The sequence below is a fragment of the Epinephelus fuscoguttatus genome, linkage group LG11, assembly GCF_011397635.1.
Source record: "Epinephelus fuscoguttatus linkage group LG11, E.fuscoguttatus.final_Chr_v1".
Lineage (NCBI taxonomy): Eukaryota > Metazoa > Chordata > Actinopteri > Perciformes > Serranidae > Epinephelus > Epinephelus fuscoguttatus.
In genome coordinates this window covers 24155562-24183421 of record NC_064762.1, presented here as the reverse complement: position 1 = coordinate 24183421, position 27860 = coordinate 24155562, and the positions used below count along the sequence as shown (strand labels likewise).

Genomic DNA, 27860 nt, shown 5'->3' with positions numbered 1-27860 from the left:
TACATAAAAAGGTGCAGTAATCTGCATGCTACCTTTCTGTAAGATCAAAGCACCACTACTTTGCATTGCTAAATGGTATTCTAGGAAATGCATTCAGCAGAATTAACTTCTCACATTCATTCTCCTCCTTCAACCCCTTCTTTCTTTATGTCTCTGCCTCCTTTCATTGTCATTTTATCCCTTTCTCTTTTTGCCCTTTACCTTGTTCTTGCCAAAGGACAAGAAACATAGAGGTGAAAAATGCAAACGAGAAATGGAGTCGAAAAAGAAAAGGGTAAAATTTTGGCAGGAAAAAAAAAGAGCACAAATAAATGAACTGGCACACAGGACAAGAAAAAGGAACAGAGAGCAAAAGAAACTATTATAGAATAAAGGGGGGAAAGAAAATCAAACGGGAGCAATGTAACCAAGACAAAAGCAAACAAATGGGAAATGAACAAAAAGGTGATTGAAACAAGAACAGGGGAAAAGAGAGAGAGGGAATGCAGGGAAAAAATGAATAAATTAAGAAATAAAAGAAGTGAAGAGAGAGGAAAAAGGGAGATTTCAGGTGTGTGTGGTCATGATAATGAAAGAAGGAGAGGGGAGAAAAAAAGACGGAAGAAGAGGGACAGAGAAGTGCTTTGATCTCTCAGCCATGACTAATGGAGAGCCCGAGCTTACATTACTGTTACTGCATGCGAGACACACAAACACACACACACACACACCATCTCTTGTACTGAGGATACACTTTCATAGTGTGGATAGCTAGAATGCTTGTACTCAGTATTTACAGTATGTGTGCAGTACCTGAACAGAAGTATAAATAAACACGTACAGTTCAGCTTTTCGTTGTTCACAATCGTGAAATAAATAAAGTATTGGAAAACATGGAAAGCGAGACTAATCAGACACAGGATGTTGTCCTCATAATGAATTGATAACATAATAAAAGTAATGGGATATTTCGTTAAACCCTGAGGAAGCAGTTGGACTAAATAAGAAATTGCTGCTTTGAATTTAGTCAATAGTCGTGCGTGTGTCTTTGTGTGTTGGTGTACGTGTCCACTTACCAGCGCCAGTGCCTCACTTGCCCTCTGTTTGGCTGCCTTCGCCTCTTTCTCTGCTGCATCCACATTTGCTTTAATGTTGCTATAGGCCTTGAAGGCAGCTGTTGCGTTGAAGGAGAGGTTTTTTGCTTCGGCTAAAATACTGTGAGGACAAAAGAGAGAAACAGATCTCACTTTGATATTTCTCTTTTGATATGTTGTACTCACATTTTCTTAAAGGGGACCTATTATGCTTATTTTTAGGTTCATACTTGTATTTTGGGTTTCAACTAGAACATGTTTACATGCTTTAATGTTAAATAAACACTTAATACTCCTCATACTGTCTGTGCTGAAACACCTGTATTCACGCTCTGACTGAAATGCTATGCTTGGTGTCTGTCTCTTTAAGGCCCCCTCTTGAAAAAGCCCTTTATTGTGATAGTGAGAATGAAAGGGGGAAGAGAGAGGGGAGACTGCAGCAAAAGGCCATAGGTCAGACTGGAACCCAGGCCGCTGCAATAAGGACTCAGCCTTAATGGTATGGGCACTACCCAGTGGACTACTTGGGTGGCCCATTAGAGCATCTACAACTGCGACAAAGGTTCTGAACCAAAATCTTCACAACCGGACATGTTCCAGCAGGAAAATGATCCAAAACCAGGAAGAAATGATAACATCAGCGACCAAGAAAACATGATGTTAGTATGAGAGTACATGTGGCAGTGTACTTGCAGCCAGGGAATGAAGGTAATGGTGGGAATTGCAGTAAAGTCATCTAAACCAAAATCTTAACAACGGGACATGTTCAGACTAAAATGTGACCCAAAATCAGGGAGAAACAAAGGCAGCCGAGATTACATGTCGACCACAGTGCGGTGATTTTTAGGGTGGCAATATCAATTATTCTAATCGTGTAATTCTTGTATTTAAAATAGGGCTGTCAGTGTTAATGCGTCAATCACAATGTGATTAATGGTCCAACATTATGAGTTATTTTTTTTAAATCATGTTAATCGCGTGCTGTTATTTTCGCCACCACCTGTCTTTCAGAGGCTATAGATGTCTGAGTATTAAAGCTAGAGTGATTATACTGGTATCGTAGTAGAGGACCAGAGGAATCTAGTAGTACTAACCATGTTATGATAGCTGAACTAGGACAAAATAATACTCCAAACTGCCTTCATTTTGCCGAGGGATAAACAGCATGGCCATTTTCACAGAGGTCCCTTGACCTCTCATCTAGAGAGCTGAATCTCATCTGAATCAAAATGGTATCTGTGGGTGCCCATAAGTCTCCCCTTTACAGACATGCCCACTTTATGTTAGTCTCATGCAGCTTTGGGCACAAACTATATACTTTTTTGCATCCAGTGTTTATTACATATTTATGACTTGTAAAAATTGACACAGTGCTGAGCTGCATCTCAAATTAATCTTCAGATTTCCAGCTTTCAGGTGATAAATACCATTTCTATGTGGCATATAATGCTGACCTGCTATCACCCCCAAAAGATCCCCTGTACCCCACAGAAAAGACAAAAATAGGTCTACAATATATGGGTCTCAGAGGGTTGTTTGCATGCTGCTATTTTGTCTCTTGGACCGCACTGTTGTAACAGTGCAGCACTGATCTGAAATAAATAAATAATTAAATAAAGAGAGGGGGAAGATCAAGATCAAGATCAAGATCATAAGATAAATTTCTTTGCATTCATGTAATTGCCAATCTTGAGTTTTCAACTGTTTTGAAATGTAAAATAATGGAATTTAAAACCTGCAATTAAAGAAAAAATGAATTTTAAAAACTAATCCTTTGACAGCCCTAATTTAAAATGTCATTATTTTTGTGCCATTGATCAGTCAATTAGTATCTGGCCTTCGCACATTTCAGGAGCTTGAAATAATAATACAAGTGTTTTTGATCAATGGTCCAAATTACCAGAAGAAATTTAATCAAGCACACGCACATTAAAGAGGCAAAAACAAACCAAGTCTTTTCAGTTGAGAAACTGTAACCAGCTAATGTTTGACAGTATTATTTGATAAATAACAAATACAATGAATTGATTATCACAATTATTATAGACTAATTGATGGTAAATCCACAATTCGTTTGATTAATCATCTCCTTGTTCCAGCCCTATCTAAAGTAGATTTACCTGGTGTTAACATATATAAATGTGTAGTGATGTGCTACCTGTCCAAAATGGCAGCAGATTCGTTCAGCTGCTTGGCGTGTTCCTCTGCATCATGTACGTGACTAGCCAGGCCGCCGTCACTTAAACCATCAGTGAGGTGAGTCACTCTGTCATCCAGCTGGTCATGAAGAGGACCCAGCTCTCGTCCCATCCCCTCCAAGTCCTACAGACAGAAAACAGAGGCTCTGCTCGCTTTGCTTGACGGACGCATTCAAATCACTCTCTGTTTGCATCCTTTCAAATTGTTTAGGTAGTAATTCTGTATTTAATGGCAATGAAATTATTTAAATCAAAGAAAGATTGCAGCAAACAGACAAAGTCAAAACACAGAGAGATATTCTTCAACTCCCACGAACTCCACTCTCCCGATGCGAGAAGACACAAATCTCGGACAGACTAATCAACAGCAGACTACGTTCACAGGTTTTCTGCTAGCTTGACTATTTCACCTCTATCTCCTTGTTGATGTTATCAGAAAGCTGGTTTGCTTCATCCAGTAGACGTTCTCCTTCTCCAAGGACCTCCTGTGCTTCCTGTTTCAGCCCACTCACAGCGGAGCGCTTCCTCTGTAAAAAAAAAAAACACAAACCACAATCGATTGCTGAAAAAGATTCTGATTTACCAATGTATGGACATCAGGGCTGCAAGTAACTACTATTTTCATTCCTGATTATTTTGCTGATGCTCATCTTGGTTCCTTACATTAAATTTCTAGGGGTCATAGCAAATGAAAAACTATGTTGGAAATATCATTTTGAACTTGTCTGTAAAAAGAACATGAAGTTAATTGGTATCTTAAGTATAGTTCATTCACTGGTTGATCATCCCTATATATATAACATTTTATTACAGCTTATTTTACCCTCGTATTATGTATTATAATACTGCTTGGGCTGCCACATGTCCCACTTATCTCAATACGATCTTTCTAACTCAAAAGAATTTAGAGAATGATTACCTTCGCCAAAAAATGTGAATTATCTGCTTCTCACTTTAGAAAATATCAACTTTCATCAATTTTTAATGTGAACATATACCAGACTTGTGTATTCATGTGTAAATATGTACATCTCACTCTTGACCTGCTGAGCGCTTTTCAGAACTTTTTTAGGTGTTCCTCAGACATTCCCACATATTCCACAAGACTCTACGGACTTTTATCTTCCATACTGTCTGACATTAATCAATGTTCATGTTGAAATACAGAGGACCATCTCTTCGGAACAGCCTTCCTCCTTCTCTACATCACATTATCAATGTTCGAAAAACATCTGAAAAGGACTCTTTTCGCTGGGTGTTCACTGGATGCGTCGCGTGCACGATTTGGCTGCGGCGCGGACTCTGTCCTGTGCCGGGCGACAATGTCCACTGGACGCGCCGCACACGCAAGCGGCTGGAATTGGCGGATCGCAAGCTCATAATGTCACGCAATAATCTGCGGAAACCCTGGAGGTATAAAGACATCAACAAACAAACAAAGAAAAGATTTCTCTGCCTGCCGGACATTGACCAATGTAGGCCATTTCGTGATCCAGAGTTTTCATGGGTGTTTTATTTTGAAAATTGACCGGATACTCTCATCTTTTTTGCGCCTGACTTCCTGTTTGACTCATTTGGTCTGTGCAAACTGACGCACTGTCGCATGGTGTCCGTCAAAAATAGACCCGGTGCGTACTTTTAGCCGGGCGGAGCAGCAAGCTGCTTCTAGGCCTCGGCTAAGACGCGCCGCAGCACTTCTGGTGGAACAGCTTACATTTGACTTGAATGGCAGCGATTAGCTCCAGCACCCGCGCCTCGGCCGGATCGCGCACGCGACCGATCCAGTGGACATCCAGCTTTATGAAATTTACTTTAAATTTACTTTTTCAATTTACTTTGTAAAATTAAATTCAAAAATTCAATTTTTGGTCTATAAAATATCAGGTAAAAGAAAAAAAACCCATTGAAATGTCCGACAGCTCCAGGTGATGTCATCAAATTGCTTGTTTTGGTTGACCAACGTTCCAAAACCTCAAGATCGTTAATTTGTTTTGATAAAGAAATGAAGAAGATCAAAACACTTGAAAAGATGGAAAATGTCAAATGATTATTAAAAGAGCTGCCAATTATTTTACCGTTGATTTCATAATCGATTAATTATTTCAGCTCTGATGAGCAAACATCCTCGGTAAATGCTTTGTAACAACACAAGAACATTTCTGAGATGATGTGTTGGATTGTATATTTAACTTACAAGTCTCATGGACAAAGATTCTCTTCTACTGGAACTATATGTCGATATGGTCAGAACAGTCCTTGAGTATTTTCAGTCAATAAGTATAAATAAAAACATACATACATATATATATATTTATATATATATATATATATAGAAGTTTTTAATCTGTAATGCACAGATACCTGGATGCACACCAGCAGTATAGGAGAGCCTGTGTTTGAGTCTGTGAGGCTGTTAAAGTATTTTTTGGTTGGTTCGCTTACGTCAAATCTAAATTGAATCTGTGGTTCCCATAATATTGACAGACAGTGCAATCACTCAGAAAGATTATTATTTTCTGTACTGATTAGCTCTAAAAACCTCCTTATGGTAAAAAAGATTTCCAGTTATTGAAAATCACAAAAGCAGTTAGAGGACACACGGGACACACAATTAGTGATTTGATGAAATAACGTATGAACTCGGCACAACCCCAGTGTGTATAGAGTGCATATTCCACTTTCTTCACTGAATAAAGCTTTTCTGTAGAGAAGAAAAGACTGCAGGGTCAGGGAGGCACAAAGACAGATGTAAAGACAGAGAAAGATGGAGAGTACACTGTATGTGTGTGTGATCGCTGCAGAACGTTTCCTCTAGGACATGTGTAATAATCATCTCGATAAATGCTTGTTGTTTTGCTCTATTAGAAATCTGTGCTGCCTGTGAGCTTTCCTTGATGATGAATCATATGCAAAAGGGTTGAAAGGAAAATAAGAACACGTAGCGAGATGAATAGATGCTTAGCTGCTCCAATCTTTACGATTCTTTAGGAGTTATAGGATTTAATTTTTTATAAGTTTGAGACAACCCGAAAAGTTTAGATACTATTATTTAACTAAAATGGAAGAAGTCTGTCTGTCTGATCGTCCTTCACTTTCTCAACAACGCTTCATCCAATTAACTTCACACCTGGTGGCAGTATTGCTGAGCACCCAAGGACGTGCAGTGTTGAGGGCGACCTCTTGAGATCTATGGGACATATTTATTAGTGTTATTAGCGTTACTATTGCCAGCAGTGCAAACTGTGCAGTGTATTAAGAAAGCATCCCTATTAACTGTTGCAATGCCAAACAGCATGCTGAGTACACCTTGCTCTCCATCACTCACTATATTATTCCCCTTGTTCATGATGAACTGCTCCTCGTCTGGAAAGTGGACGAGATTAAGCAGCAGCAAAGAGATTAGGATTAGGATTTTCTATAAAACAGGGTGTTTGTGGTCAAAACTCAAAGCTAATCAGCTCATTGATCAGGTGACAACCAGAAGTTTCCCATAAAGCCCTGGGTCTTACAGTAGATGGAGAGCAGCTGCAGCTCCTGGTGCAACCAACAACTGTTGCTGCCTTGATCTTGTGAGGTTATCATTGGCCATGTGTGCATGACATCAGAGCAAGTCGGGATCGTGTAGGACACAAATCTAACTGGCCTGCATTGTCAGCTATTACTGGTGATTGATTCTGCACAGGACTGGCTCATCTCGTACAAGCCTATAAAGGCCCCGTTTTTCACCAAACGCTTTCGGTATGGTACCTAGACCCTAGTGTTTCCACCGCAAACAGTACTCTTAAATGTGGGCGGGGTTGTTGTCACTCACTGCTCTGGCCAGCACTCACTGTACTCTGCACCTCGTTTATTGTCCACAGAACCAGGCTGCATGCCGACATTTTCGGAACAAATTATAACAGGCTGCAGTGAGAGTCTCTCTCCATGGGACATTTAAAAATAGTGGGTTTGTGCATCTAGTTCTTCTGAGGCAAGCTCAGGGTTTTAATGTTGCCCACAGCATATGTGCTGATTGATTCACGTCGTTAGCTCATACATTGAGTGACATTACAATTTAACGTTCCTAATTAAAAATCCTGGCAGTTGGCCTCAATACCAGCCACAGCTCAGCCCTGAGCAGAGTGACTGTCCTCTATTGACCGATCAACAGACTGCAGTGTTCACAGCTCCAACTTTTAGTACCAGATCTGTGTGCTAGGTGCCCCAACAGAGGGAGGACCAAAAATGGGGACGGGACGGAACGGTTCCATTGGTACCATCCACAAACTTTTCACAGTGGAAACAGAAAAAAGTGTACTGAACTGAACTGAACCGTACTGCTCGGTGGAAACGGGGCTTTAATTGCTACTCCGCCTTACGGCATGCTGGGTACAGCTCAATCTATGTCACTCCCTACAGTACATTCATTAATAGATGAAGAAAGAGAGACCAGAGGTGTTAAACTGTAGCAAACTCAAAACATCTCAATTATGAGCTTTTGGAATAAATGCCTGAAATAGCCTGGCCCCAAATAGCTAGGTATTAGCAATGACTAGTGATTTAAAAAAGGCTGGGTATAAAGGGTTAAGAGGAAGTTTATTCATCTGATCTACTTCATACTTGTCGGTTGTGTTGCTGAGAACCTGAGGAAGTGGAGTGTCAAGTGAGAAGATGTTTGGATGAGCGGTTCTTAAGAAAGCTGCAAGCAGCACTACCACAGGCCGAGCAATCAGCCCATTATGACAGGCAGGTTTTGAATGGGCACTACACTAGCGTGTAAAATCACACATACAATGGGCTCAGTACCCCCCACAACAGTAATCCATCACTTCACTGTTGTCACTCATTTGAAACTAAGGTGATACAAGTCAGCCAGCTCACATGGATTCTATTAACACAACAATGTAGAGTGCAGACACAACCTTTTGTTCACAACCTGATAATTATTTAGTTTCATCTCAAAAACTGGTGACAGGGTCATGTGTAGAACCCACCAGTGCTGACTGTCAGTGTTCCTGTCATTCTTTTATCTATCTATCCTTTGCTTGTCACAGTAAAAAAAAAAAAAAAACACGACAGAATTTAATTAGTGTGCTTGAATAGTGGTTCATTGTTCTCATGATTTTAAATGAGTGACCGTGAGTACAGAAATGATTCAGCATTCAAGCTTTCTGACTGAGTTTGTGCATGTTAAACTTGTGTGTGGGAGTGTGTGTGTGCGGCTGTGTATGAGTTTGTGTGAATGTGCACCTCCAGGGCTGTGAGGTTAGCCTGGTTTTGTTCAGCCAGTGAGCCAGCCTGCCTCGTCTTTCCCTGGGCGGAGTGGAGGAGATCCTGGGCCTCCTGGAGCTTCCCTGCATGGTCTGAGAGCTTCTCTTTTATCTGTGGGAGCAGACGGGGGGGAGCATTAAGTTAACATCATTAATTTAGGGACATCGAAGACAAAAGAGTAAAGATTAGAAGTTATAATTACCTCTGCTTTCAGGTCCTCTGTGGCCTGATGGGGGTCACCAAATAATCTCTTCACCTTCTGATACAACTCCTCTGCAAGCCTGGAAGAGGAAGCAATATTTACATTTTTATTTTGGTCATTTAACACAGTCGTATTCATGCTTTACAAAAGAGTAACAATGGAATAAGTTGGATACGTGAATGCAACAATTCAGAGGAGAGGAGAGTTATTGTGATGCATGACAGAGCTTCTGCTTGTGTGAAGACAATAATCACTCCATATGACTGAATGTTGAAATACCAGAATGAAATTGCCGATTTTCCTCTATTGATGCTTCAGGCAAAGTTGGATTAAATTGTGGCTGCGTAAAACATTTCAAATATTGTCACATTAATGTGTGGGTGTGTTTGCATGTGACTGGGCAGACGGGTGAAGGAATATGTGCACTTTAGTATGGCATGCTGTATTAATAAGACCAACAGGTAAAACCAGCGGAGACCTGTGCCACATCAGGTTGTGTGTCTGAGAAAGAAATTCTGAGGTGTATCTTTGCATTGTGTCCTTCAATTTCATGCAACAGATACTCAGAACTAACAATATGGTAAATGGTAAATGGACTTGCACGTGTGTAGCTCTTTTCTAGTTGCTTTCACATTCACTCATTCACACACTGGTGTCAGAGGCTACCCCACAAGCTGCCACCCCCTACTCAGGTTTTTAAACATTTATATACGAGCACACACTGATGTCATCGGTAGCAATGTGGGGTTCAGTATTTTGCCCAAGGATACTTTGACATGTGCACTGGAGGAGTCAGGAATGAAACCGCTAACCTTCCTGTTAGTGGATGACCTGCTGGATCTCCTGAGCCACAGCCAGCCCATATAACTTATATCAAACCATGGTCTGAGTGAATACTCGATTCTGATTGGCTGCAGGGTGTCCGTTAAAAACTAATGGACACCGGGGTGTTGGTGGCTTAGTGGATAGAGCAGGCGCCTTATGTACAGGGCTGTTGCCACAGCGGCCCAGGTTCGACTCCAGCCTGTGGCCCTTTGCTGCATGTCGTTCTCTCTCTCTCCCCCGTTCATGCTTAGCTGTCCTGTCAATTAAAGGCAAAAATGCCCAAAAAATATCTTTAAAAAACAAACAAACTAATGGACACCTGCTAAGTAGTACCGTTGAAACTGTCTGTTTCTGTTAACAGAAAGGAGTTAACAATTAATCTGTTAACAATTAATTTCCAGCACCTTCAGTGCCTCGTCCTCTGGACACCAAAGGAAGGAGACTGTCACACACCCTGCAGGTACTACATTGCCCCTCTGAACCTAAGCAATCATTTCACATCCTGTCCAATATTCAGCTTGCTACTTCAGGCTGCGGCCAACAGTATCATTACACATGGCAGACTGTTTGTTCCAGAAAATCTTGAAAATCATACTGCCAATTTATATTTACTGTTTGTCAACTGTATGCAATGCTGTTGACTTTGAATCTTGCTAGCATATCCTCCTGAGACCCTGTGTCCTCATATGAAGACATTACATTTTGAGTTTACTTGACCTTATACTTCATTCTACTTAACATAGACCTGTTGTCCTCGTTCATGGACACGTTTTTGTCTCACCTAGTGGTAAGAGCACAATACACTAATCCAGGTAAAAACAAGATGGCAGCCATCTCTGCCAAGTCAGTCTGTAGCTGATCCCGACACAAAAGTGGACAAGGAGCAAAACCTGATCAGATTTTATGGTTGAAACTTGTTTATTTATCATTAATAATGTTTGTAGTTTGATACGGCAACAAATTTGACCAACTTTAGCAACAGTAATAAGCTAAGACACTGTTAAGTAGGAAGTACTTTTTGGAGACCTTCGGACTTTATCATTGTTAACGATGTTTAGTCTTTTAAAACTAATCGGGTCCTATTGATCCCACAAAGCTTGGAGAAATTAAAAATGCAAACCAAACAAAAGTTCAGGTCTCAGGAGGATAACATTAGCTTTCTGGCTACTAGCTGGGCTAATGGGTTCCATGAGCTGGGCGGACTAGAATATCTCCCGTCGCTGGGTCATATCTAAGGTTGGTCCTGTTTACTGGAGTAGTGAATAAGGTTTCCTCTGCATGAGAAGCTCATGGGGTGGCAATGATTGTTCCAGGTTTTAGGTAAACCTGCAGATGTTACCAAGGAAACAGAGATTTGGTCTGTGAAAAACTAATGTGATTTTGACTGCAAAAAGCACAACAATATGAATGAATATTCTTACTTTTTATTTCTTTGGCGAGTGACTTTGAAGTGTCCATTATCACTTTTTATTGGCCTTCACAGAGGAAATCATCCCAAGTGCCTCCACGTTGGCCGTTAAAAAGTGGTAATGGACATCTTGTTGGGCATTATCCCTTAGTTATATACCTTTTCGGAGAGTACAGACATGACGAAAACAAACTTCTAACAGTCTTCAGGTTTCATTAAAAGGGCATTCATCAATTATTCACATGTACAGCTTTGTTAGTGCAGTCAGCCAACTTTTTTATTTACTGTGTAGATTTGGCGATCAAACATTCACAACTGCCATGTATGACTGGCCAGCAATGTTGAGGTGAGAACGCTGGCATGGTTTGAGCCAATTCCTTTCATCCATCCATTTTCATCCACTTATCCGGGGCCGGATCGCAGGGGGCAGTAAGCTAAGCAGAGCACCCCAGACATCCCTTTCCCCAGCAACGCTTTCCAGCTCCTTCTGGGGGACCCCAAGGCGTTCCCAGGCCAGATGAGATATGTAATCCCTCCAGCGTGTTCTATGTCTGCCCCGGGGCCTCCTACCAGTGGGACGTGCCTGGAATACCTTCAGCAGGTGGCTCCCAGGAGGCATCCTGATCAGATGCCCGAACTACCTCAACTGACTCTGTTGGACATGAACGAGCAGCGGCTCTACTCTGAGCTCCCTCCGGATGTCCGAGCTTTCTTTTTTCATTCTTCACACAACTGTTTTATGCCACTATGGCTTCAAAAATGTGTGCTGTTATCCCTGGAGTAACACAATTATTCCATCTCGCCCCTGTCTATGACAATAGGCCTTTCACAGCACCTTCAGACATGGTCAGATGACATGACACATAAGCTAGTTCTTTGCTTGCATAACCAGGTCCTAAAGTACACCGTCATAGTAAAAAAAAAAAGTATGGCAGATATATGTATGTAAGTATGCCATGTGACTGTAGCTTCAGACTTAAGTTGACTGTTTTAACTATCTTGCAGGCTTCTCTTCAACTGATCCACCCATCAAGCTTTGCAATACAGCCTTTAGTTTACTCCAGGTTTCCTAATTATACTTTGCTTTGACATGCATTTTTACAAAGCTTTCTCATTTTGGAAGTATTTAAAACAGTTTAATAACCATATGCTTACCATAGCATCCCTTAATGAGCCTTATTTTTCACCTTCGGCATTAATTAAGACAACAAGGTACCAGTGTCCTCCAGCTGACATCACTCAGAGGACAATTTCACACAGTTTTGGGGATACATGCAAGGTAATTTTTGGGTTTGATGAATCTTTAATGAACCCTCTGGGGAACAGCGCGAAGAAAACAGTATAAAACTAAGTAAAAACAAAAGGGAGGGGTGTTTAACTATTATTCAAGCCACTATTACATTACAATATAAAATAATACAGCATATGAATGAGTTTTTGCAGTCTGAACGCATACTGAATATAGATCAAATATAGAAAAAATAAAAGTCATATATCTGTGCTAGCTTTTGTGTATGTTCCTTTCAACATTTGTTGATGCTTGTGTTTTTCTCAGCTGCTCTGGTTGAAATCTCCCCTCAGGGTTCAGTCAAATAATCAACCGCAGACTGTCAGACAAGTCATTCAGTGGCAGTGGCAATTTCTCTTTGTCTCCCTACTCTATCCCACAACAACTCTCCGTCCATCTGTCAGTTGTTCTCCTGTCTCTCTGTGGCTTTCCTTCTCACTACACCTTCTCTGTACGTCTCTCTCTGTTTCTACCCCCACGGCGATACAGTACTTTTAATTAACTCATCGACCTCGTCAACATTTACTGCTGAAAGAGAGACAGAAAGAGACGGAGAAGAGAGGGATCAAGAGAGTAGATTACTAATTCCACCAAGTGCCTTGAGAAGGAGAAAGTGAGAGCGAAAACAGTGAGAGACACTTTGTTAGAACATCAGCAGAAAGTCATGGCTCTAGGATATTTAGTAATCGAGTATCTGCTCAGTGGAAGGCGTTTAATCCTGATGTCTCCTGTGTCAACCGAAAGAAGGAAAGAAATGAAGAATGAAAAAGAAATGAAAGGACCAGTGCTTCTGCATGAATTAACCTCTTTACTGTACTATAAATCATATATAATCTACATTACAGCTAACAATTTTGCAAACAATGGTGTGTCTTTTTTCTATCACTAAAGGCATCCATTGAGTTTCACTCATTTCTGTAAGATATGAAAAATGAATTTGACTCTACCTAAAAGAAGTTTCACAGTCTTGAAATTACTATCACAGTTATAATCAAGTATGCATTCAGTGTTGTTGGATAAACCGATTCGTCAGCCAAACATCAGTACTGGCTAATATTCACCTTGTTGACTGCCATTTGCCTGTTGACAAGTAAAATGACATTCACCGACAGCAGTAGTCGATGTTTTCCTGTTGTGTCACATCAATTTTGCACAGGCCAAGCTTGAGACTAACAGCATGTCGTCGCCCCACCGGTAACACAAAAAATGTTTAGAATGAACAGAGGATGCCTTTGGGATGAAAGGACGCAGTAAACTCACTATCGACATATCAGGGGACTCACCATTTTTCCCCTGATAATGCCATGGATGTATTGTGAGACCTGGATACAGCCTTGGAGGTGGGCCACCATTCATTCCTGGGGGCAGCAGGCTGAGCAAAGAACTCTCCCCAGCAACGTGTTCCAGCTCCTCCTAGGTGACCCCAAGGTGTTCCCAGGCCAGATGAGATATGTAATCCCTCCAGTGTGTTCTGGGTCTGCCCCGGGGCCTCCTACCAATGGGACTTGCCCAGAACACCTCTAACAGGAGGCGCCCAGGAGGCATCCTGATCAGATGCCTGAACCACCTCAACTGGTTTCTTTCGATGCAAAGGAGCAGCGACTCTACTCTGAACTCTCTCTGGATGTCTGTGCTCCTCACCCTATCTCTAAGGCTGAGCCCAGCCACCCAACGGAGGAAACTCATTTTGGCTGCCTGTATCCGCGATCTCATTCTTTCAGTCACTACCCAGAGCTCATGACCATAGGTGAGGGCTGGGACATAAAGCTCCGCCGTCCAGCTCAGCCCTCTCTTCATCACTGCAGAAGCAGCACCAAAGCGACGATCCATCTCATGCTCAATTCTACCCTCACTTGTAACCAAGACCCCGAGAGACTTGTACTCCTTCGCCTGAAGCAGTAACTCTCTCTCAACCCAGAAGGGACAGTCCAGCTATTTCTGGCAGAGAACCATGGCCTCAGATTTGGAGGTGCTGACTCTCATCCCGACCGCTTCACACTCAGCTGCAAACCACCCCAGTGCATGATGGAGGTCATGGTGTGATGAAGTCAACAGAACCACATCATCTGCAAAAGGCAGAGACGCTCCTCCCCATATTAACAGTTGCTAACGTACTGGGGTTTGCCAAACATCACCCCAGGCTGTGTTCTCCCAGGCTCGTTGTTAATGGCGTCACAGTGAAATGCAGAGCTTTCTAGCTGGCAAACACGGATAAATCAGTGATTTATATTATTTTAACATGGTTAACAAGTGTGCTTGGGGTGTCTGCAACAATGACTCAAGATATCCAGACAAATTCCCCGAGTAGTTTTTATTCAATTCCCAAAACCTAAGGGAAATCATCAAATGTCTCCTTTGGATTTGATTCTATGGACGACCACACTGGCAGTTCAACACATCGACTATCAATAAGCATACTTACATATGCTCGAAGGTAAGAGAAGCAATGTGGTTTTCATATTTTATAATAGGTGATGTGATCCAACAATGTTACGCTAGCTACAGACTGTTGTTAGCTCACTATGCTAACCTGCTGGGCAGACCTCAGACAGACCCGGCTCGTATTAAAGGATCAACTCAATTTGAATTACGAGAAAGGTAAATCTCCCGGTATTTTCCATTGTTTCCTATGGGAATGAATCCCCACAAGACTAGTTTTGTCGAACCCAGCAATAGTAACCAAGGAGGGCGGGACCATGGGCGGGTCTTGACAAAGGGTGAGTTCTGATGTTTTTTTTTTTTTTATAATAAAGATTCCTCTGTTTCCTTGGCACATGAGGGGGAAGACATAACAACAAAAACAAAACAGAATTAAAAACAAAACAAAAAAATCGTTATTAAATGAGAATTCACAATCCCTCATTAGATTCACAATATGAGGTAACACAGTGCATACTTTCTAAATAATTCTGCACTTGAACAGCTTTAAAGGCAACTTTACTGTGACTGACAAAAAAAACCCAAGTGTGATGTTTCCATGGATATATTACACAGCTCAAGTTTCATAAGCCTGCTGTCTAATTATAGGATGTAAATAAATTGACAGAAATCACTGGTTGCATGGAATGCTAGGAAAAGTGCACCCTAATATCTAAAAATGTTCAACATTAAAAATGCTCTTTGTAGATATTTACATAGGTAGCATACTGCCATTTTCATGAGTTTAACATTTTGCTAGTGTAAAATTTCTATAGTATGCAGGTAAGATTTTTTACATATTGATTTATTAGGGTGAATTTAATGCATATTCCACCTCTCTCCTCTCGTCTCTCTCTTTCTCATTGTGCAAGTTCAGCAAAAGAAAATGTCTAGTGGGGAAAAACCCTGCAGAACAACAAGCAAGAAGATAGAAAAGTGGGATTGAATCCCAGCAGGGCCAAAGGCAATCCAAGACACACAAGGTGAATGCATTAGCATACAAGTGTGAGTAAAACAAAAAATGAAACAGAAATAACAAAACAACAGGCAGGTGAAAACAAGTGTGATTTCCATGCAAATGGAAGAATGAAGGTTTTGGTCATATTCACCAACAAGACTTAAAAAGGAAACAGAAACAACTCTGAAGACAAAAAACTCAAAAGCTCTAAAAAGCACAAAACATTAACACCAAAGAAAGTGCTCAAAAGCAAAGATGCACAGTTACTGCCTGTCTCCAAACACTATTCTTGGCACATTTTCACTCCATTCGTCAAGAAATTTACACCTTTTGTCTGCTCAAAAATGTGTGTGTGTACTCTGAGACAAAGACTGGTATGTTCGCAAAGTTTTCTTAAAATCTGTCTTTTTCTTGTGTGTGGGAGAAAGATACATGACCTGTGTGTGTGTGTGTGTGTTTATATGTGTGTGTTCGTGTGTGTCCATACTCCATCTCCTCCTCGGCGATGCTCTTCTTCCCTCCCAGCTGTCGTTTTCTCATCTCGGCTAGCATGGCCTGGATCTCCTCTTTCATCTCCTTCAGGCTTTTGTCTGGAGTTCCATCTCTCCGCGAGAGAGTCTGGTTCAAGTCGGCGGCCTTTGACTGGAGGTCTGGACACACAGACACACAGAAAGACTGCTATGAGGGGGCAGAGGAACCTCAAAATGAGCTGGCAGATACACAGCCCTGACATATTATCACCTTATAGAGCTGTTATGGTTTACTTTATCGCCAAACATTCCAAAAGTCCAATATTCACTTTCTGTTTTGTTTTTATTTTTTACTCCTTTTTGACTCCTGAGAAAAAGCTTCTGAGTCTGCAGCTGCTGGAGGATCAACTTTCTATCTGAGCTAGTTGCTAACTTTGTCTGTCTGCTGTTTGGTGCTGTGCAGGTGGTGTACAGTGGGTTTTTAATGAAGGTATCGATTAAAAACTGAGATAATTCAAACCAGGAGGAAGACTTCAGTTAGGAGAGATGTTTCTGAGTCCTGCGAGGAAGACAGTTAATGGAGTTTCCTCCTTCGCCCAATGAAATTTTGTTGCAAGTTATTGTCCACATGTTTAATGTCTGGGGCTATACCTGACTGTCAGTCTAATCAGATCCGGCCATTAAATACAAATATTCAATGATTCTTTTTTTTTCCATATAAAGTTTAAAAGTTTGAACAGGGGTCTGCAGGACATTCAGTGTAATAGCGACATTAATGTAATAATAAAGGAACTAATGGTGCTAACAATGGATCAGAAATGTGCAACAACATTTTTTTTGCTGTCACTAGATATCAAACAAAAGCCAGGGACTGTGTCAAATTAAGTACCTGTGAGCTGTAAAGTCGCCACTTTTAAACAGAGGAGAGAAGATAATGTTATTTTAGAGCCTTACAGTGAAACAGTTCTCCTCTTCTCTGCCGCTGCATTGTGTTTACAGCTGTCTGTAGCAAAGAGTAGTGTGAAAGTCAGGAGTGCTCACTTCGCAGCAAAATCTGGGGACCAAAATGTCCCTAGAAGTACACTACGAAGCACACTGATGGGCAAAAAAAAAAGAGTCTGCTGGACTGAGTCGACTGAACAATCTCCAACTAATGATTCAAATCTCCGACTTTCAAGGGGCAGCCCTATTAACTCTGACAGCTCTAACTTTTAGAGGGTTTTTGGCAGGAGTTGCGCGCTTGACAAACACAGCTGAGGAGAGTGGTGAGAGTGAAGCATAAAGGAAAAACAATAAGCTTAAAGAGGTTTAACATGTTTGAATAACAGAGGCTAAAACATGGACTCAAAGTAAATTGATTAAAACAACAATCTAACCTAAAATAAGTTGTTTTCTTTTCTAAGAAATCATCTCCACACATAGAAATGAACAGTGTGTGGAGATATATTAATAGTAAACACAGACAGAGCTCAGTCCTGATGGACATTCTGTCTGTGGGCGCTGCTGTCATGTCTCAGCTTTATGACTCAAACAGAAAGACAGACAAATCACACCGTTTGATCTTCACTCATTTAAACACAGACACACACTGAGTGTCAGACACACACACACACACACACACACACACACACACACACAGAATGTTTTAACACCATTCAAAGCCAGTGATTTTGGCAGGCTTCATGTTTGCCCTGCTTTTATCAAATTAAAGGCAGTGAAATCTCAAACCAATCAATGATGAAACTGCACTAAAACACTCCAAGGCTCATTTGAATAAAACTGCTGGAACTTAATGAGGAGTGTGCGTGAGTTTGTGTGTGTGAGCGTGTGTGTTTGGGCAAGAGCAAAACAGAGGAGGGTAAAGAGGTGTGTTGTGCGATTCCATGTGTACGCAGCAAGCTGTCTGTGTGTGTGTGCTGCAGTGATGGCGTGTTCCTCTCTCATCTGAAATGTAAACGTGATATGATTAAAGCAAGTTGAAACTTGAAAGAGTGTGTGTGAGTGTCTGTAGGTGTGTGTGTCTGTGTGGGCCTGTGTGTGTATGTGTATGTGTGTGCGTGTGTGTGTGTGTGTGTGTGTGTGTGTGTGTGTGTGTGTGTGTGTGTGGTTGTGGCAATGCAGCATTTCCTATCATTTGAAATGTAAACATGATGTGATTAGAGCCAAGACCAAACTAAAGCCATCATGCTAATGAACAGCTGTACTGCATGTGTGTGTGTGTGTGTGTGTGTGTGTGTGTGTGTGTGTGTGTGTGTGTGTGTGTGCTCCGCATTTGTGTGTGTGTGTGTGTGTGTGTGTGTATGTGTGTCACAGCCATATAATTACATAGTGGGATTTAAAAGCCAATTAAACACTTAAAACGTGGATGGAATCATATTATGGTATCTGGTAAACATGGGCACACACACACACACACACACGCAGACTCAGAGGAAAGTGTGTACAGTATTTTCTTGCCTCATTATGTGTGTGTCTGTGTATGGATGTGTGTGTGTGCACAGTTGTACAAGTGTGTGCACATCTGCATCAGTGTTTGTGTATGTGGTGTGTTTGTGATAGCCAATAATTAAGTCTCTAATTGCTACTCTCAATCATACAGTGAGCCACAGCACACTCTCTTTTTCACACACACACACACACACACACACACACACACACACACACACACACACACCCATAATCACAGTGTGATTAGGCAGAGGGCCAGAGAGCTAGGAGCAACAACAAGGAGAGGACAGTTTCATCACAGCCAGTCAAAAAGCGTTGGTTTGGTAACTTTCATTTCATCCCAGAAGCCATAAAAATTTCATAACAGTAATCAAAATGACTAATTATTTGAACTGCACAGTTTACATGGAGGACATTTGTCCTGGTTTAATAACAGTGCAGGGTGGGGGAGTTACTTAAAAGTGTATTTATACCTGCTAAATCCTATTCGGACTTGACTACAGCTGTCCGGGGTTAAGAGATTTAAAATTGGAAACAGACTAGACTTCTCATACATGTTAATGTTACAGTCCTGACAGTGTGAACGGACCACATATGGAAAGACTGAGTAAAAAAAAGAGGACAACACACCTCACAACAGGTGCTGTAGACTACAGCCGCTTCCCCACTTTAGCACTCCCCTAACTTGAACGGGGATAAAATGATTTAATCGTTTAAAAGTCTTGGGACGCTCAAAAAATCTATCTACTAATTTACAGATCTCTATTTCACAGTATAAGTCTATGGAAAAAAGTCTGGGACCAATGGCATCACATGATAGCTCAGAATTTGTAATTCCAAGTTTATCTACTACAAAAATTGGCTTCAAAGCCCAGCCCTGCCACTTCCTGGGGGCCTGGGCTTTGGACGCGCTAATTTTAGCCCCGTCAAATAACATCTGTTGCTGTCCAAGATCTGTAACATCAGAAATGTGGACTTTCACACAGTAAAGTCTAACTCCTATGTACAAAAAGAAATTAAACAATGGTTAAAATGAATTTGATCTGATCATCGTGGCAATTAAGACCTCACAAATTCAAATTTAATACCTTTAAGGCCTGATATTTATAAACACTGAATTTGAGACATTTTAAGTATGTTTAAGGACCTGCAGACACACTGGATGTGGAAAAGAGGGACTAACTTGGGTTGTACAAAAGAAAGATGTGTGTCTTTTTTTTAATGTGGTGAGCCTTGGCAGCAACCAAAGAAGAGCTCAACAAACCCCAGCACAAACGGTCAGAGTGACCTGCAAGGTGGCACTCCTGGCCGGGGATGGTGAAAAGACGGCTTGAACAGAAGGTCTGCACAACTCTTGTCCACTGACGAAATTAGTTCGCACATGGAGGGACACCGATGGCCTGGAATGACTGCACAAAGCACTGAATCCCCCTCTAGACTTCAGAAATACCCTTTTCCAGTGGAGCGTACGTGAGGGCTGTGACTGTGATGTCGCAGGAGAAAAAAAACACATCACAAGCTGGTCACACGGCTATTGATGCAGGGGCTGAGGGAGGAGATGCTGCAGCTGCACTGGCAAAAAGATACCCGAGCTGAAATGAACAACTATCTGCCAGTTACACATGCAGAGAGAGAGCAAGACAAGTCCTTTGTAAGAAGCCACCTGAGTGAACCATCTGGACTGTAACACTGCCTGTGAGATAATGTTTTACATCAGTGGGGACACAGCACACAGCTGTAGGGCTGCACTGAACCCTGGAGCTATGGGAAAACAATGTTTGTAATGTTTGTGGTTTGTGACTAAACAAAACCCCAAAAGCGTAAAGAACTTCAATGCATGCTGAAATGTGCAAACACAATTTAACTCTTGCAGTCTCTCTGTTACTTGCTAACTAGATGCTAACAAAATAAATCAATCTGATCCTCTGCACCCTGTTATCTTGGTGGGTGACTCTTTATCACCATGGTTAGTGATGCTGCAGCCTGCTGGATTCGTATTTATTGTTCAGGCAACACTTTGCACCAGCAGCTGGCACCAAGCGCCAGCAGCTGGCCGCCGGCCCACAAGCCATTGTGTCTGAGCTAAGTTTTCCATTAGAGAGCTAACAAGGGGGCAGAAAGATGTTTTGGTCGTTACACTTTGAAGATGCCTAATAGAATTTCGAAAAGAAAAGGCTGTAATGCAATCAAGGTCTCTGCTTTTTGTCTATTTTGGGTGGTAACACTAACATCAGTCTTGATATTAAAGAGACCTTTTTTATCCTTGGATTTCTCTCAGGGCTGTGTATTGGTAAGAATCTGGTGATACCATATGTATCATGATACAGGGGTTATGATTCAGTATATTGGGATATATTGTGATTCTGTAAGCAAGCCGAGACATTGCAATTTAAAAAAAAAAATTCCAAAAAAAAAAAAAAAAAAATCACATGATTCCTTTCTATGCAACCAATTGGCAAATCTCATTCAGGGCGCCCTATTTAAACTGCTCTGGCCTGCCTACTGTTGCTGCTTCCACTGCAAGCCGCTTTGCAACCCGCCTCTACCCCAGCTCCTCCTTTTCATGCTGTGTCTGACTTATCAATGTCATTTCTGTTTGTCATTGATGCTGCTCTGTTCTGTTCCTGAGGGGTCTTTGCTTCTGCTCTCCCTGCCTTAAGGCTTTCCATGTAGGCGCATGGAAGGGCAGGGAGGTGTGCTCTCTCTGTCTCAGGCTTTCCTCGCAGGCCCGTGCAAGAGGCTTTCTGCATAGACCTAGGAAAGTCAGAGAGGCCCCAGAACAGAGCCATACCGTCAAATGTAATAAAGTGTTCCTGACTGAACTGTACTTCCTGGGCAGACACAATAACAATAAAACACAATAAAACACCATACGAAAAACTGGCAAGACAACAGATAACAACTATCCTGAAACAAACAACAGAAGAACAATACTAGATTCCCCACCATCAGCACGTGCAACACCACTGAGAACATCATTATGACTGTTTCATAGGCCTGTGTTCTCTGCATTTAGGCCAGTGATATGTTGTTATGTGGGAGTGAAAGAGTCAAATGGCTGAAGATAGATTACACTGAAGCATCTAGCAGTCAAGGGATCCACTATCACTCTCTCTGGTGATGCTACATCTGCATTTAACTGCTGCTTTTTAATATGTTCTGTCTGTGTAATTATTCATTTCATTTATCTTATTTTTTCATCTTTTCATATCCTTATCTATGTCCCACTGTCCTCTAATGCAATAAGCTAAATTTCCCACATGGCTCCCTTACATTTATTATAATGTAATATAATGCAATGTCCTCTAATAACAGACGAAACTGGTGAGAGAGTAGACAGTTAAATCCAGAAATCCCAGTTGGCAGGATATGGAGGCAGTTAATGGAGGAGAGGTGGTGTTCGTCTCTGCTACCTTGAGCTCCCAGCAGTGTGTCCCTGATGAACTGCTCCAGGTCCTCGGCTCGTTTATGAATCCTGTCAGCATCATCCTCAACCTGCTCTCCGTCAGCAGACACCTTCGTAGCCTACACACACACACAAACACACACACTCAAGTTATACAATAATAATAAACAAGTGTTAAATAAGTGAACATATTGACTTCTGTGTAACGGAGGAAAGGAAGAGACGGAGATCTTACAGTAGATGTAAAGGAATGACAGAAGATGATGGCAATATGTACACACACACACGCACACACACAATCAATATCCAGTCCAGTCTGTCACGCTCTGCCTTCCTTGTCTACATGTGCACTCACATGCCACAACACACACAGATGGATGAATTATTGACATGAAAAGAAAACACAAAGTCACACATTAACCCACACTCACACACACACACACACACACACACACACACACACACAGAAAGAAAGAGCAGGTAATTATTGTTGTGATTTGACAAGACCATGCTATATCATTTTCACTGGTGTGTGTGTGAGTGAGTGTGTGCGGTGGGGTGTTGGTGATAGCATCGCTGTCAACAAATGTCAAGCCCCCGGTCCCTAAAAGGGTGTAGCTTGACAGCGTGAATGTGAGTGTTATTTTTCCTCACTTGGAGGTAGACCCCCTCCACTCACGTTTTTCTATTTTGGTTCACTCCTCTTAGAGATGCAACTGTGACTCTGAAGATGGTGAAGTGAAAACAAAACATTTATATAGATTTCTGTATTCTGTACAAGGACGAAGACATAGAAATGCTTTTGGGTGAACATGTTTGATGAGAAAAAAATTAAAAAAATTTATTTGAAAAGCAGGCATTGATTCCTGAATTGGTCTACTGAGACACAAGCCAAGGGACCTGGGGACCCCTAATAACCTCTGTCAGAGGTGACGTAACATTTGTGGTTGAAAATTCATAAGTTTCAATCAATACTGGGGAAGACCTAATCAGGATTTATAATCCAATCTTGAGCTACATCAAAATAATTTCTTATTTTGTTATTCTACTAATATCTATTCAGGGACCCTGAAAGGTACAGCTTCACTTTGTTGGTGCCAATTTTATTAAAAACATGTTTTGAAATATGCAGTAATTAAGTACAATATAATATAATATAATATAAATTTGTTTGTATAGTGCATGAATAAGAGGGCAAACAAGTAAACTTTGCAGAGCACAAACTTTATCCCAATCCTGAAGCCATGTCCTGAAGATGATCCCCATGCCACAACCCAACTTTAAGACTTTTATGATATCAGTTTTGTGTCTACATGTTGCATGTTCCTGAATGCATTTTTGTGTTATCAAACTACCACAATGCAAACCTGGGCTCCAGAGGTAATGCAGAAGGAACAGAGGGGTTAATCCAGGTATGGCGCCCAGGGTTCCATCGTGTCAAAATCTGTTAATTGCTAAAGTGGTTAACTAAGGGTGCCTTCAGATCTAGAGTTCACTTGCTTTGGTCTGAATCAGGGACTTATTTTGTCACAAAGTTGTATAATTACCTAGAGCTGGTTCGTGTTCTCACGGCAGCATTTACAAGCGGACCAGATCAAATGTCTTGTGTGAGAAAGCTGCTCTTGATTGGTCAGAATTTCCATGTGGGAAAAATCCAGGAAGTAAACCAAACGTTGAAGAAGAGTACACTTGCAAGATAAATGTGACACTTTCTAATGTCACAATGGAGGGACAACTACGCAGGTTGATTTTAGCACTGCTCATCGTGGATTATATTGCTGTCATTGTTCATTTTAGTCAAACCATACAGTTTGAAAATGAGGCGCGGCTCCAACTAGAAAACAATGTTTTGGTGCACACCTGAGGGCAATTGCTGTGTTCACACCTGCCAAAATGAACCGCACCGAAACAAACTTGAATTCAATTGAACCGAACCAAACAGGGCAGGTGTGAAAGCACCCTAAGGTTTCTGTTTTACAATGTGTTACTGATCCCCTGTAGAAATCTGTCTCTATGTGTTAAAGCCATTTTTGTGTTGATTGCAAATTATATTCCCACAGTTTTTTTAAACTTATTTAGGTGATGTAAATGTTTTCTTTTGACTCTGATTATGATCTGTTGTGACAGAAGGAAGGGGTGGGACTGAGTCCTGTTTTTTTCTTCAAAAAACATGCAGGAAACATAAAGAATAGGGCATCGGTACAGACTTAGAGCTCACGCTAGACTTGAAAAGGTTTTGTAAATTTTATTCAAAGTGAGAACGAAACTACCAAATGGAGGCAACACAATCAGCGACTGCACTGTTGTGAATTGGCTTGAAAGAGTTAAAAAACCAGGCCATGACACTATGTGTTACATTAAAGCCCATCTTGGACTAATATCCTGGTACACTGCACGTATTTTCTACACTGTGAACTTTTGTACATCTCCTGCTCAAAAAATTTGCAATATAGTTTCCTTCCTTTCTTGTATGCACCAAACACAAAGTTGAACTCCTTGTAAGTGAAAACCTGCTTGGCAATGAACCTTAACCTAAATCTGAAAGTCTCTGACACTTGATCAACATGTTAGAGAGGCGGTTAAATAGGTTTTGGCTCTGCTTTTACATCAATCAGCATACTGCATCTGGCTACTGGGTAGACTGGTTTTTGTGTTGTCCCTATTGTAATGTGCAGCTTGTTGCAGAAGTGACAGGATTTGTGTCTTTTCTGTTCTTTGTACATAAGTTTTGCCCTTATGATCTCCCTCCCTTCCTCGGTCTTTAGTTGCTCCATCTCGTTATTTTAGAGCCAGACAGAGAAGGACGGATAAAGCGAGAGAGGGGAAGACAGACAATGACAGAGACTTAAGTCGAGTCAAAAGAAAAACAAAAGTGTCTGTACCCTGCTGTGTAGTTGGTCCATCTCTACGACCAGTGATCCCAGGTTGGAGTCGGCCAGTTGCAGTAATCTCTCTGGAGCTTTCTGTGGTGACAGCATGTGCTGCAGGTGAGAAACAGAGAGATGAAGGAATTACATAGAGGAATGTCTGACACATTGTGGCCCAGGGCTAGGCTTTTGAACTGCCTGGCTCTGTGCTGTAGAGCCATAGAGAAGAGGATGAGCCAGGGAGGGCAGCAGGTAGGGAAGGAAGAAAGAAATAATTAAACAGAAGACATATCCAACATATAAAACTCAATATATTTGAAATACGTCACAGTAAACATGATAATAACGGTAATGCAACCACGGTTATTACCTTCTCATTGCAATCCATTTGTAACATAGTAAGTGTTAATCAATTTTAACAGCACTGTGTTGTGACAGATGATGATTTGTTTAGAAGGAGGAGAAAAGTCCTAACATTTTAAAAACACTTGAAAACAAGCTCACAACCAGATGCTAATAACAGTGTTTGTCTGAATAGTGCAGGTTGAGTGAGCTGAATGAAGAGTGTGCCATCTCACTGTACCATCAAGTAGGGATGGACGATATGGCCAAAATCTTAATGCTAAATTTGTGCCACAGTAATACTATATTTCACCATACATTAATTGTTGTGTCAGTTAAATTCAGAAATAGACTTAAATAACCATACTGTGATTCATCGCATTTGATTATTGTCTTCTTCCATACAAAGGAACCAAAATTCCCGACTAGTGGTTGTATGCCTCTGTGCACTAGTCAAGTTTCTCTTACAGTTTACATCCACGTCTGTGAAAACATGGAGGCTTCACACACAGAAGATCCATACAATCAACACAGTCTCGAGGTGGACACCCAATATGCGTGTCACCAATCCAGTATCTGACCAAATGTCTCCCCTTCTGTTCCTGAGATATGACGTCAGATCATGGCTAGAAAAGTGTTTTATGCAGAGCAATATGATGTCACAGTGAAGCTGACCTTTGAGCTTTTAGATATCTATTGACATCATTTCATCATTATATGCTATTGGACATTTTTGTGAGGTTTGTCATAATTAGCGTAAGAATTATGAGTGATAGCCAAAAACATGTTTCATGAGGTCACAGTGACCTTGACCTTTGATCACCAAATTCTAATCACTTTATTTCCAAGTCCAAGTGGCCATTTGTGCCAAATTTGAAGAAATTCCCCTAAGATTTTCTGTAGCAATGGTGTTCACGAGAATAAGACGGATGCAAGGTCACACTGACCTTGACCTTTGACCACCAAAATCCAGTCAGGTCATTGTTAAGTCCAAGTTAATATTTGGCCAAATTTGAAGAAATTCCCTTAAGGTTTTCTGGAGACATTGCACTCACAAGAATAAGAAGGATGCAAGTTCACACTGACCTCGACCTTTGACCATCAAAACCTAATCAGTTCATTGTTAAGCTCAAGTGGATGTTTGTGCCAAATATGAAGAAATTCTCTCAAGATCTTCTTGAGGTATCCTATTCACAAGAATGAGCCCGACAACCCAAAAACACAATGACAGGGCTGTCTTCCATTTCCACGGTAGAGGCACTGCAACACAAACTCTGGAGTGTAGTTACTCTTTTAAAAATGATTAAAACATCTTTTCAGTCAGGCAGAGAAAGATCATACCTTGAGTTCCTCTGTCATGTTCTCGAAGCGGTACAACACCTTGTAAGGTGGCGGAAGGGGCGTGGTCAGAGTCACCTCAGTGATGATGCGATACAGGCGGTCCATATCACTGATCAACAGACCCGAGCACTCATCATCACAGGCTGGAGGAAGAAATATAAAAACACAGTTAGACACAGCTAGAGTGTAATGAGGCCAACTAAATCTATTAGAAAGGTTTACGGACGGTTGGCGAGTGTGTGTGTGTGTGTGTGTGTGTGTGTGTGTGTGTGTGTGTGTGTGTGTTGACACTTCCGCAGTTTGATTTGGCAGATAGAAATGAGAGGATGAAAATGAGAGGAGAAGAAAGAAAGGAAGTCAGAAGTGTGTATTTTTACTTCTGAGTGTGTGTTTCTGTGTCTTATTTGTGAGTCTGTAAACACATCAGTGTGTGATCGTAGTGACTGCTTGTGTTTTGTGTTTAAGTGACTCTGGCATCAAAAAGACAGGGCTGCTGATGCATGAAATTCAGCACAGAGAGGCAAAAAGCACCTATTATGAGCACACACTGCAGGCTAAAAACACACAAGCCAACGCACAAACACACCAGGGAATTCACTCAGACACACGCATTCGCATTTTTCCTTATCGTGTGTGTGTGAATTTCTCTTCCTTTCCATAGCCCGAGGCTGATTTATTGCAGAAATTAAAATTTCTGACAAGGGAAATCAAAGATGAATTAAGTAAAATAAAAACTGTTTTTACTCTATCAATCTCTGACAAAAGCAGAACATTCAAATACACTAAAGCATTCATGCAGTCACGTGCACACACACACACACACACACACACACACACACACACACAAATGCAGGTACAGTAAATGTACAGCACATTGAGTGAGGAGTAAACAGCTGTACGTCAAATCCAAGCCATTCACGAATCCCTGTGACAAAGGATCGTAATCACTAACTTCCACACAGCGTGAAAACATCCTGTGCTACAAGGTGTGATTACACACAAAAGCCTCACTTCCATCACTGTCTGCTCTCTGTGCTGCTGGGTGGATGCCTGCCTCTACAATGTTGGCAAGACAGGCCAGAGATTCTCAAATTAGCTTCTTTCTGTCTCCTCTTCTAAGGAGTTTACACAAGATGGAGTGCATTTGGCTACCTTGAAGTTTGCTTGAAGAATTACTGAGTCTTTGGTGGGAAGATTCAGCCGTACACTCACCAAGTTTATTCTACTGTGTCAAAATTCGCCCATGTGAAAATTTGATAGTGAAACACATTACTGTCAAAACCAGGTAGATTACAAAAATGTCATTTTATTGTCACCATAAACCATCTAGTGGCTTTTAGATGCTTAAGTTCTCAGTGTGCCACAT

General features: G+C 41.3%; 1 protein-coding gene across 1 annotated transcript in view; it reads right to left on the bottom strand.

Moving 5' to 3' along the window:
* lama2 (laminin, alpha 2) overlaps window positions 1–27860 on the bottom strand; it is a 325147-nt gene that overhangs the window by 60408 nt on the left and 236879 nt on the right. Inside the window, exons 37-45 of the mRNA XM_049589718.1 lie at window positions 26495–26637; window positions 24827–24925; window positions 21952–22063; window positions 16108–16270; window positions 8724–8802; window positions 8501–8632; window positions 3682–3798; window positions 3232–3395; window positions 1056–1194 (exon numbers count right to left, since the gene is read on the bottom strand). Coding sequence (XP_049445675.1) covers window positions 1056–1194; window positions 3232–3395; window positions 3682–3798; window positions 8501–8632; window positions 8724–8802; window positions 16108–16270; window positions 21952–22063; window positions 24827–24925; window positions 26495–26637 — 1148 coding nt within the window. The remainder of the gene's footprint in view (window positions 1–1055; window positions 1195–3231; window positions 3396–3681; window positions 3799–8500; window positions 8633–8723; window positions 8803–16107; window positions 16271–21951; window positions 22064–24826; window positions 24926–26494; window positions 26638–27860) is intronic.